The 12,444-nt window shown below is 39.4% G+C and overlaps 3 protein-coding genes across 5 annotated transcripts in view; 2 read left to right on the plus strand and 1 right to left on the minus strand.

Moving 5' to 3' along the window:
* rhpn1 (rhophilin, Rho GTPase binding protein 1) overlaps nt 1-3,634 on the plus strand; it is an 18,764-nt gene extending 15,130 nt beyond the window's left edge. For both annotated transcript variants that reach the window (XM_024278237.2, XM_024278238.2), the window contains exons 14-16: nt 342-488; nt 726-878; nt 1,232-3,634. In XM_024278237.2, coding sequence (XP_024134005.1) covers nt 342-488; nt 726-878; nt 1,232-1,441 — 510 coding nt within the window. In that variant the 3' untranslated portion in view covers nt 1,442-3,634. The remainder of the gene's footprint in view (nt 1-341; nt 489-725; nt 879-1,231) is intronic.
* A 787-nt stretch (nt 3,635-4,421) lies between these two features.
* atpaf1 (ATP synthase mitochondrial F1 complex assembly factor 1) lies at nt 4,422-8,084 on the minus strand. The gene is made up of 9 exons (XM_024279339.2): nt 7,848-8,084; nt 6,614-6,722; nt 6,474-6,536; nt 6,340-6,402; nt 6,215-6,265; nt 5,513-5,560; nt 5,314-5,409; nt 5,128-5,235; nt 4,422-5,051 (listed from the first exon to the last, which is right to left on the minus strand). The coding sequence occupies exons 1-9, from the start codon at nt 8,060-8,062 to the stop codon at nt 4,869-4,871; spliced, it is 936 nt and encodes a 311-aa protein (XP_024135107.1). The 5' UTR covers nt 8,063-8,084; the 3' UTR covers nt 4,422-4,868.
* Nucleotides 8,085-8,194: 110 nt separating this feature from the next.
* LOC112150832 (cocaine- and amphetamine-regulated transcript protein) lies at nt 8,195-11,923 on the plus strand. 2 transcript variants are annotated; one of them, XM_024279341.2, is made up of 4 exons: nt 8,195-8,241; nt 8,734-11,158; nt 11,367-11,450; nt 11,756-11,923. In XM_024279341.2, the coding sequence occupies exons 2-4, from the start codon at nt 11,027-11,029 to the stop codon at nt 11,861-11,863; spliced, it is 324 nt and encodes a 107-aa protein (XP_024135109.1). In that variant the 5' UTR covers nt 8,195-8,241; nt 8,734-11,026; the 3' UTR covers nt 11,864-11,923. The 2 variants fall into 2 exon arrangements, with proteins under 2 accessions (XP_024135109.1, XP_024135110.1); XM_024279342.2 differs by having other exon boundaries at nt 8,214-8,241; nt 10,994-11,158.
* Nucleotides 11,924-12,444: the final 521 nt, after the last annotated feature.

Raw genomic sequence — 12,444 nt, forward strand, 5'->3', positions numbered from 1 at the left:
AAGAAAAAATTCGGACATTATCCATGTTTCCATTGAATATGATATTGTGCAAATATGATTTATGATAATAAATCTCCCTAATGGAAACACAACAATTTAGAAAAACAATTTGCATTTATCAAAAAAAAGGAGTTCTGTTCATGCCACAGATTTGGTTTTCTTTACAAATGAAGCCCTGTTTTTTATATATATAAAGTTAGCAACCAGGTTTTCCTGCAGAATAAGGTTTATTTCCATAAAGCATAGAAAATAACAGAAACACAACCAGAAAACAAACTTGACGCTGATTTGAGTGTTCTTGGATTCAGAAGTGTTAACTGTGAGTGTCATGTGTGCTGCAGGGGCCTCTGTCGGTGTTCTGTGCGAGGGCCCGCTGGGGGCCGGTGCGTGTCATCTGCCTGCAAAGGAGGGAAGGAGGACTGGGACTCACCCTCAGAGGAGACTCCCCCGTCCTGGTGGCAGGAGTGGTTCCTGGAGGCTGTGCAGAGGTGAGCGGCGGCTGAAGCACCTCAAGCAAAAAAAGCATTTTACAAACTCCTCCCATAATGACTCATTAGAGAGAATTTAATTGTGAAATAATGGCTTTATTTTAGAAAACACCTCTTATATACGCTGAATTTTCAATTTGATTTGACTAAAATAATCTCCCAGTACAGCTAATGTTTTTAAGGTGTTTTGTCTAATTTAAATGTAATAAATATCAATGGTTATAAATGTCTGTTCAGGAGGCGGGGCTTCGGGAAGGAGACTACATTGTCGCAGTGGACGGCCAGGACTGTAAGTGGGCCAAACATGCAGAGGTGGTCCACCTGCTGAAGAGCTGCAGCGACAGGGGCGTGGACATTGGCGTGGTCACGTTACACTCACACGACACGCAGGTGAGAGTCCGGAAAACTGTCCAGTTTTATTCTACATCCAAAAATGTTACAAAAACTGAAAATATACTCATAAAATCTCATTTAACCCAAAAAATAAACATAAAAAAAACACATTTGTTCATGCGGAGCAAAAGGAATAATTACAATAATAATAATAATTGCATTATGTTTGCAGAATAACATGCAAACATAATGAATAATTTATGTTACTTATTTAAATACACAAGTTAACAGGAATATATAACACAATGAGGTCAAAAAGTAAATCGCACAAATCTTTTATAACCACAAATGAAATGAATAAAAGCTAGCAGTTATTTTATTTACTAAACTTATTTCCTGTTTGCACTCAGGTGGAAAGGAAGGCCATCATGCTGTCCCACTGCAGCAACAAAGAACACAGTAGGCAGCGCCTGATGGGCGGGACCAAAGGCCAGAGCTCCGCCTCTTTGCTAAACTGGAGCAGGAAGAAGAAAAGGGAAAGCTGCACCGTGACCAAGAAGCTGGGAAGCACTTTCAGTTTGTCGTTCGGAAGCATCCGAGACGCCGAGTCCATGTACTGAAACCGGACTGCAGGGGGCGCACTCAGGGAGCCAGAGCACTGCAGTACCAGGTGATCAGGACCAACGCACCTGGTCGGTCCTGGTTCAGGAGACAAACTCTGACCCATCAGGTCTGATCACACGAGTCCTTCCCTTCCAGACGCAGGTCAGACTGACCTGCAACACTTCATCACAACAGCCTGCAGAGCCACAGAAAGAATCATAGTTCTCATGCTAACATTTTACCTTCTTTTACTTTCTGAAAACAAACAAACCATGCTGCCAAATATGTTTGTTGCGTTTTTATAAGTGAGTGAAATGTAGTCCTACGACAAACTGTACCCCGCCGTCGCCCATCTGTAGATAGGATAGGCTCCAGCAACGCCATACGTCGAAACAGGAATAGAAAATGGATGGATTCACGAGTAGAAGAAAATTAAAACACATGGTGTTTACCACAAATGTCCTTAAATGAACAAACTGAAGGTCATATTTTTATTATTATCATTCTGAGTTTGCAAAGTATTTTGTAATAGTTTCAGAATTGTCCCTTATCATTGATCTCTAGTCATCTCTCTCCATGACTGTCAGTTACATTCTGAGTGTTAGCCAGTGGAGATGTAGTTAAGACTGGAGAACAACCCCCCCCTAGTGACTCTGTCCTGTAGTTGAGTCACCTGGACCTGAAATCTTCCTCCTTTGAAGCATTTCACTGTTGTCCAAGAGGCTTCATCAGTGGACTGAAGAAACATCAACAAGTAGTTAAAAATAACTCATAAAATCCTTAGCTCGGAGCGGAAAAACCACTATGCTGATCATGTTTAGAAAATAAACAACAATGCTCAGCTGATGTCTCAAAAACTTTTCCATCTATGAATTTACACTTCTTTTCTTTGATGATTCAGAACTATCATTTTGGCTTTTGCATTAGTGTTTGTAAAGTCGACAAAAATCCTGGATTTGCAATTTTCAAAACTTTGAGAACAAAAACGCAAAATTTTGTTGTTGCTGTTTCTTCTTTGCTAACTTGTGTTGCTAACTCAGCTTATCTCTGTCAAAATGAGTTCAAAATTGGACTTTTCAGATGAAGCTCCACAGATGCCGTCATTTGAAGCCACGAAAATTCCAAACATTTGCTGAAGATGTTTGAAATCATTCGACTTTGACCAACATTTACAGTAGTCGTTACATGTAGCAGTGAAACACACTTTGTTTTAGAGAAAACTGAACTTGTGTTTTGAAGATGAAATTATTACTTCCAGAATTCTTGGTCCATCTCGTAATGACACTGCCCACTACAGGACCTGCTGTGCATTATGGGAATGTCTGTCCAGCTAAGTGCTAAAATGATGTCAGAAGTGGAATGACTGCTAACAGACAGGATGGAGCAGAACTCAACTATATGGAAGTGACTATTTGTATGTAATTAGGATGGGGTTAAAATATGTCCGTAACACGTAATACATGTTTTTGTGTTTGTTCACAACTAAATTAATCCAAATAACATCAGCCAAATTAGACAGCAGGGTGGTAGGAGCTACAGTTTGAACGCTCAAGCTGACTCGTCCCTTCACAACACACAACTCTGAACAGACAGAAGAATAGGAGAGTAAAAAGGGTGGAGTCCACTAACTGAAGTGGATTCAATTATTAGACCTTTAATCCTTTAAGTATACATTCAATATTCCCTGGAAGTGACCCACTAACTTGTGGTGCTACTGACAGCAACAGAAGCTTTACTTCCCATAATGCACAGCTCCTGCAGTGGGCAGTCATTACAATATTTCTTTCATTTGAAAAAAGCACTTGAAGTATTTTTTTTCTCAAATCTAGATGTTGATGTTTTATTTTTTTTGTTTGTTTTTCTCGTTTCGGATCATGAACTACAAAGATCCTCAGAGTCGGACCACTGTTCTGTTCTTCACTCGTTCATGCGGAACAAAACATCGAACGTTGTGTTATCTTGATAAAATGTGGGGTAATTGCAGCATTTATGTTCTGAGTTGATGTGTTTTTATGTTGGTACAGGAACCCAGAGAGGACAAAAGACTCCAAACAATTACTAACTTTCATCAAAGAAGAAACATTTTTGTTCTTCGGCTTTTCTGTACTTTGAGTTTAAATTTACCACAACTGTTCAAATGAATATTGTCTGAATTTCCTTTTGAGGATTTGCACTGTTTTGTGAAAAAATAAAAGAAAAAAAGAACATAATTGTTGAACTTTATTTTCAGCTCATGTAACTTAGCAGTTTTTTTGTATTCCTTATTTAAAGTTTTCAATTTCTTACTTTTAATAACCAAAAACTGAAGTTCCAGCTCTCAAAATGTAACCACTCTAAACTTATTTAGCCATTTTAATACACGTATTTAGAAAAATGTTGAGTATTTCTTTCAGCCATTTCAAAAATGTTGGGACATTTTTTTCAGTTATTTATTTTTTTTAGCAAACATTTTAAGCTTTTACAGATGATTTTTGTCAGCTTTCAACATCTGGAGGAGTCACAGCTTCACCTTTGACTTTCAAAATAAAATACGTTTAAATGCTCCGGCGGGCTGCACGGTGGCGCAGTGGTTAGCGCTCTTGCCTCACAGCGAGAAGGCCCCGGTTCGACTCCCGGCTGGGACCTTTCTGTGTGGAGTTTGCATGTTCTCCCCGTGCATGCGTGGGTTTTCACCGGGGACTCCGGCTTCCTCCCACCGTCCAAAAACATGCTTCATAGGTTCAGTGGTGACTCTAAATTGCCCCTAGGTGTGAATGTGAGAGTGAATGTGTGTGATTGAGGCCCTGCGACGGACTGGCGACCTGTCCAGGGTGTACCCCGCCTTCGCCCATCAGTAGCTGGGATAGGCTCCGGCACCCCCGCGACCCCAAAAGGGATGAAGCGGCCAAGAAGATGAATGAATGAATGAATGTTCCGGCTTCATTTTTCATCTTTTAGATGCATCTCCTTTAACTTCTGAGCTCAATTCCAGCATACAGTTAATGACATTGTCTGAACTAATAGAGCATAAATACATTTATTTTTGGGAACAGGAAAGTTTTTCCACATTGATAGAACTTCAGAATCACAGACATTTTTGTACCCAATATTCTGCTTTTTGACTTTTGTTTTAATAGTTTCTGTTAAATTAGTCTTTTCTTCTAATACCAAAGTTCTGAGCAGACAAAAACAACTCAATCGGTCTGAACATGAGTTGATGGGCATGAATGTGGTGGCACCAACACTTTGAGTTTCTTCGTTAGAGTCACGCAGTTTTGGGGATTTTGCCTCCATCTGAACCACAGTAACTTTTTCTTAGTGAAACATCCAAATGTCCTGGTGATACTGTAGCATTAAGTCCTTCCAGAACTCCTTGTTCCTTCAGCAGCTCCACTTTCCACTGTTAGTCCTCTCAGTTTCTGTGGTAGACACCTTTCCAACTCTTTGGCGTTGTCCCGACTCCCCTCAGGAGAGCTGTGGAGAAGCAGCAGAACCGATGCCGCTCTGCTCCAGCTCTGCTATCACGGACATGTGTTTGAAGTCGGCGGGGTGATGGTTGAAGGTCTCCACCAATCGGTACGTCTCCTGCCGCTGCGTGCCGTAAAAGAGCTGAACCTGATTGGCCAAGCACTGCGCCTCTTGGACGGTCTGTAGAGACGAGGAACGTTCAGATTGGCGTCTCTAAACAACAATGTGTGTGTTTTGTCTTTTTAAACCAACTTACTACAAACTTGGGGTCCATCTCTGCAGTCATGAGCACCACGCGCTTTGTGTCCTTCAGCTCCGGGTAATGGTAGAGGATGAGCTGACTCGGCGCGTTCTCCCCGAGAGTCTGTAAACAGCTGAGGGTTAATCGCACGCAGAGCAAGAGAGGAGGAAGCGGAGGGTTCCAGAGGAGTGAGAGGTTCACCTGGACGTTGATGAGGGAAGTAAAGTGGAGCTCGTGTCCAGACCACTGAGCCACAAAGAACTCATAGCCCTCTTTCCGAGGAAGTGCATAGAGAAACTGCAGAGACAGGAAATCGTGGCAACCAGGAGGACAAAGGAGACAAACAGATGAAGGATACAGGCTTGTTGAGTAAATGAATGAGATTTTCTGGAGGTCTCACCATGGGGCAGGACTTGGATCTGCTGAACATCACCTCATAGATGTTTGACTGGGACAGGAAGAAGAGCACAGATCATCACTGCTGAATCACAGGCTTATCATCATGCAAAAACTCTACCAAAAATACCCCCATAAATGTCAATTAAACCCCATAAATGACTATAAAAACCTACAAGAAGCTTTTTACATTTCCATAAAATAATTTCCTTTTACTTTATAAAACGGTTTTATTTTTCTTCCATAAAATATCCGTTTATAGTCCAGAAACGGCTTCTGATCCTTTCAGTTGTGATGTGTGAAGTGTTCAGATCATTGCTGGGAAAGAACATCTATCAGAGTTAAGGTTTCATTGATTCAAAATATGAAGCTGCCAAGTAGACCCATATTATCACACTGCCTCTACCATGTTTGACTCTTACCATATTTTTTTCTTTTCCATCTGAAATACCATAGCAGCTTTCCAGAAGGTTCCTCTTTTGTCTCATCTTTTTCCAGGAGATTTTTGTCAAATAGAGATGACATTTTGTCTTTCTCTGCATGGATCCATTTAGCCTCACGTTTTATTTAAAAGGGCCCTAAATGTAGCTATATATGTCTTTGAAAATATATATTTTTTTAGGTTTAATCTAATTTTACATACAGAAAATAAAAAGTAAACTCCACATTTGTCACATAAAAACATAAAATCTCAGGTGCAACTCACTGGGATGGCGGCACTGATTGTGTCTTTGGTAGAATAATACTGCATCCAAAGCTGAACAATAAAACAGAGCAGATGTTATTTGATCAAATACTTTATGAATCTGAAGCTGCGGTGAAAGGCCTCACCTCTGCCACCTCGTCTCCCGTTTTGCCCTCGATCATCTCCAGGTTCAAGATGGAAGCTAACGTCTGCAGAAAACCTGGTTTACTCATCAGAACAAACGGGCTCAACCACGATCTGCTCGAAAGGCTAAACTCACCTTGTTCTTGGTAAAACCTCCCGATACTCCATCGCTGCCGGGCGTCTTCCCTTTTTTTTCCGCCTGCAGAAAAACAAAAGAAAAGGCTTAAGATGTTGCGCTTCGGCTCGAGTTTCCGGGGGTTTGTGTGGACGCTTCACCTCCTGCTCCATGAACCGCACAAACTCCGCCTGCTTGGAGTGGCCCAGCACTTCTTTCTTCGCCTCCTGCCTTTTCTCCAGTCGAACCTTGAACTCCTGGGGCTTGGCACTGAAAGGGGAATAATTGAGATATAAAATGTTATAGTTTGAACATAGATATACAGTTTACATGCCCTCATATACAGGAAGTGAGATGAAATGAAGTCTTTTCATGAAGACTTATTTTTGACAGAACAGTGACAGAACCTAAAACATCCGAAATATATAAAAATAACAATGTGTCATTGATTTGCATTGAAGTAAAGACCTCTGGGCTCAAAAAGTAAAAAAAAAATGACTTGTACAAATTAGGAGGAAGCAGATTTCTCTAAATCCAGCCGATTTAAGTGACGTTTGGGACAAGATTGTAGACTTGGAAACACTACCAGCTCAGTGAGAAGATGGCAACAGTTTATTTACCAACAAAAATGTGTTGTTTTTTCTTTCTTTCTCAGATATCCACGCTGAGAACCTCCTTCTTTTATCCAGACTGAGCACATAAAATGACCCACAAATGCACAAAATATCAAAAATATCGAAATAATATCAAAAAATTTGAAATAAACTTTGGTCAGTAAATTAGAATTCAAATTAGGAAACACAATTGACGGCAAAACTATAGACCCTTATAAAAAAAACACACACACATTTTTGAAATCTGAAACCTACAGTGACAAACGGCAATTAAACATTAATAAATTAAAATCTGACTGTTTTTAAAATTCAAAATTGGATTAAATTCTTAGTGGTGATGTTGAGACCAAACATTAATGCAAACACTTAAGAATTATGATTATTATTTAATATTATTTAGTGTTAGGTTGTTATTTTTGATTATATGTTTTCCGTTATTGCTTATATTATATGAATAATTTTTAAATCTACATTCTTGTACATCTAAGAAATATTCTTTACTATATAATTTTTTTGTAATTTTCACTTAAAAGCAAAACCTTTAAGAAATAATAATATTAAACATAAATAATATAATTATATTAAAACCTCAAAATTTGGAGGAACATTTAAAGTAGAAAAGATAGTCTGTTAGGTTTATTCAATAAGCCGAACTTTTGTTTTAATAGATTTAGTTCAATTTGCACATCCAGTAACTTCCTGGCTGCAGTTTACTTGTTAAAATAGAAGCGAGCCTTTAAAAAGGCGCATGCTCCTACAGGGTTTGGCGTTAGCCGCTAACCTGCGCAGCTTCTGGATCTTCTCCTGGTACTTGTTGTAGAACGGGTTCTCCTCTAGTTCGGGTTCCTTCCGCACCGAGAAGGCTCGGAACTGCGCCGGGACCAGCCCGGGGATGAGCGTCCTGATGCCGGCGGCTCTGACCGCTAACATGCCCCGGTATCGGCAGGACATCTGAACCACCGCCGCCGACATCTTTTCTCCGTTCCGTTCCCACATCTATAACGCTCCGGCGGAAAACGGACGCTAAACATTAGTTCCGGTGTTAATATATACTTTATACTTTATAATCCGTGGATTTGGGGGAAAATAGCAAGTCTTTCCGAGTCAGAGGGCTGAAGTCCGAGTCAAGTCACAAGTTATGAATACCACAGTCCGAGTCAAGTCACGAGTCAGAGGTAGGAAAGTCCAAGTCGAGTCTAAAGTCGTCAAATTCATGACTCGAGTCTGACTCGAGTCCAAGTAATGTGACTCGAGTCCCCACCTCTGCGGCATAGGCTTCAAGTTTCAATGTAAAGGACTGATCTGTATGGCAAGCAAAAGCGATCAATATTCACCAGGAATTGCACCTTAAAAAATGGCGCATTCTTGACCACGAAAAACGCAGCTTTTAAGGCACGTTTTAAAAGTAGCACATAAATTATGCCATCTTGTATTGTCCCAAAACTGTCCCTAAAGGCGCGTATAAACCACTCGTCGAAAGCACCGTTCCAGCGCTGTTCTAGCGCGTTCAAAACCACATGCTGAAAGCAACGTGTTGTGTCACATATGTCCGTCGAATACGCCGTTTTGTTTGAAAAAAATGGCTACGGAAAAATGCCTATTCAAATCTATTTTTAATTTGCTGACTACTCCACTTTCCCTGTTTTGTTTTCCCGTCTTCTTTTTAGGGCTGAGTGCTTGGGGGGAAACATGTCAGTCGACAACGGTGGAGTGTTGCTGTGTATATTTCCTGGGATAGAACCTATCCTCTTCTCAGCTGCAAAATCCACTTTGGTTTGATTTGATGTGCTTTTTCCCCAATTCCTTCACTACTCACTACACAGTGCACTATATGAAACATCTGCCACTTTGTAGAGCAGTCTGGATCTACAATTCCAAAATCGAGTGCCCTAGAATTTCCCAGAAGTCTTTGCAAAAAAAAAAGGAATAATAAAACAGTGGGCATCAATGCTCACTAGATTGGTGAATATAGACCACAATGCATTGCGTTTGAACAATGCTTGTGAGAAAAAGTGTTTTAATTATTTTTTTTAATGAAGTCATCCACATTTTCATCATCATAATACACGGAATTCATAAACAGTCTTCATAAACAGGTTTTTATTTTGTGCCATTTAAGAAAAGTAGTGAGAATAGTGTGTGAATTGCTTTTAAAATCCAAGGTACTATGTAAAATCAACCACAATATATAGTTTTTTTTAAGTAGTTTGGGAGAAGGGAAGGAGTTTGAACATATCATTGCTTCTTCACTTTGTAGCATAGGTGGACGTAGATAGTATCTTTGTACCGAGAAACAACATACATTTGATGTAAATATTTGTTTCTTTTGATTTAAGTAAAATAGTGTCTGAAAATGTTACCTTAATTGCAATATTCCACTTCATTGACACTTGCTGTGATGTAAATACGTGCAAAGAATATTAGCTGGTGATAAACCGCATCATTAAAGTGTGAAGTAACATGCCTCAATTTATACTTAGTAATAATAACGATGTTGTAACTGGTATAATTTCTTTCATTACTCTGTTACTTACCTTATAGCGCCGTTAGTAACACCATCATGCTTAAACTGCGTTATTCCCAGCACTGTTCTTGTCTTTCTTTACCTTCTGTTTGAGTTCCATTGATTCTCTTGGTATTTTCTTCCATGTTTTGTCTTTTTTCCTGCTCTTTTAAAAGTGTAGCAAAAAACTTCTTGATTTCTCCTTTCTTTTTTTCCCAGTCGCTCAGATATCTTTGCTTCAGTTTAAGTTTAAAAAAAAAATCTCTTTAAAGAGTCTCTCTTTGCTAGCTAACATGCTGTTGCTGTTGACAGAATAGTCCATCATTGCAGAGAGACAAAACCCTTTCTAATAAGGATTCTGATACTATTTCAGTGATTTTATTATTTTTATTACAGAATTAACCAACAATAGATGTTGAAATAATTTGAAACATTTTTTATAAGGTTTTTTTTTTTATTAGGTTTTCTCTCTTTTCAAAAAGTCAAGCAATCACCTGCTTTTGCCCAATGGTAAATCCTCCCCAGGTTAGATTCTTTTCCTCTTAAGTCAGGGTCACTGAACTGGACAACACAGATTTAATGAACGTGTGTCGATGTCAAAGCATCTAGTTTGCGCTGACGTAGACGGTGACACAGACACTCCACAGGTCGCAGCTCTTCCTGTCAGGCGTCTTCAGTGTAACAGTCTGCCAACAAACAAAGAAGAGGCAGCTCTGCAGCAAACCATGGTCAAATAAAGCACATGAGATTGAACACTTCCCAGCAATACATACTGATAGAAAGCATTATGGGGGAAAACTTTTTGAAAATCACTCAGTGCCTGAAATTAAAAGACTGATATGTTTTTTGTGGATGGGACGTAAAAATATACTAAACTAAATAAACGGGAGCATAGAAAAAAACAACCACATCATATTTAAACTGTTCAAACCAGCAAAACAGATGGCACTTCTGCAGATATTCATTTATTTCTACTACTTTTATAAAGAAGAGCTAAATCAGATTTTTTTTTCTTAGAAAAGCTAAATCAAAAAAATAAAACAAATAATTTTTAATGACATCATTGTTACAAACTCAACCTCTACCAAGTAACAAAATAACGTTATTCCTTGTTTGCTTCTAAATGCACCGAAGTGTGAGAAAGTAAGATGATCCAGAAACTTCTGGCCTCTGAGTCACAGGAAATGTTCCTCCAGTAGAAACCTCACGTTAGACTCAGATTCAGGGGGAACAGCGTCCTGTTTGACAAAGCACAGGTTATGTCCTCGGACGACCTCTGAGGTGAGCTGACTGATTGTCTCGTTACCGGAGTAAATACGGTCTGAGTGACATCAGAGCGGCGCCTGTATAAAGCCTCCCGGTTACAGTACAATCACACATTCAGCTGCCAGGCTTTTGACTGCAGGCGTCTTTACCTTCTTCAGCTTCTATCACCAAAATCCAGAGTCTTCAGCACCATGGTCAGCAGCAGGATGCTGCTCCTCAGCGCCTCCTGCTGGCTGCTGGTGGCTTTGGGGAGCTGTGAGGAGCAGATAGAGGAGCGCTCGCCTGAGTTTGAAGTCTTCAAGACTCAAGAGGAGAAGGAGCTGGTGAGCTACAACTCATTTTAAACGGCTGACATGAATACTGTCAAGTATGACAAATGACTTCTTTTGACTGTTTCCATTTTTAAAATTGTAGTTGAGCTGTTATAACCAAATCATCTTTGAAAGTTCTTTTCTTGCATTTCCATGAGTTGTTTTTTTAACAGTTCACGTGTGACAGTGACTTCATTTATAAACGTTGTTGTGTCTTCAGATTGAAGCTCTGCAGGAAGTTCTGGAGAAGCTGAGGAACAAACAGCTGCCCTCATCAGAGAAGAAGCTGGGCTGGCTTCCCCCTGTGAGCGAGAGTTCCTTTCATCACAGCAGAAGCTTCAAGTCCCACTACAATCATTTTTTTTTAATCAATTTTCGAAGCATTTCCAGTGATCTTTTTATCATGATTGTGTTGTTTTTAGCCAAAATATTTTAAAAAGTGTCATTTTCTAGGACAAAGTTTCTGCAGAGCGGCAGTAGTTCATTAGAAATTCACCTCTGAGTTATGCATAGAGTAGTATATAGTAAAGTACTCGGAGTAGGAAGCGTGTTTTCTACATCACAGATACTCTCTTTCATAAATGTCTTCTTTGTGTCTTTGTGAGTCAGTGCGATGCAGGTGAACAGTGTGCTGTGCGGAAAGGCTCCAGGGTCGGGAAGATGTGTGGATGTCCCAGAGGGACGGAGTGTAACTTCAGCATCCTCAAGTGTCTGTAGAGCTCCACATTTAAACCTTCTGCTGATCCAAAATGAAAATAAAGTTTTTAAAAACATTAACCTTCCTGATGCAGATTTGTACACTTCATCAATCTCACTTCAATACTATTCTCTTTAGTCCGATTCTGATATCAAGATATCGTAAAATTCAGCTAATCAAGCAATGAATAAAGATGAAAAGGTAGAACGTTCTTGAAATAATGTGGCTCAAATGGGCTATTTAAATATTCATTTATATAAACTCTGACTGTAGGTAGGAAATTTTATTTTTTTATATTTAATTGATCCTAATGATCAGATAACATAAAAAAGAATACCAGATATAAACAGAAAAACATTCAGAAAATAAGGAGATTAACCCTATAGTCTATAACCATTCACATCATATTAAAAACACACATTTCTGACTTCCATATTTCATTAGCATTATCTAAACTTTCTTTAAAAATCCATAACTTGGTTCCTGTTCTCTGCCTGCACTTCATCATCATTCCACTAGGGATAGTAGAAGGGCGTATGATTTCAAACATATGAGGAATTTGTCTTGGTGATGATGGTGCATACAGGCATAAATGAAAACA

This window comes from Oryzias melastigma, linkage group LG4 (assembly GCF_002922805.2).
Source record: "Oryzias melastigma strain HK-1 linkage group LG4, ASM292280v2, whole genome shotgun sequence".
NCBI lineage: Eukaryota > Metazoa > Chordata > Actinopteri > Beloniformes > Adrianichthyidae > Oryzias > Oryzias melastigma.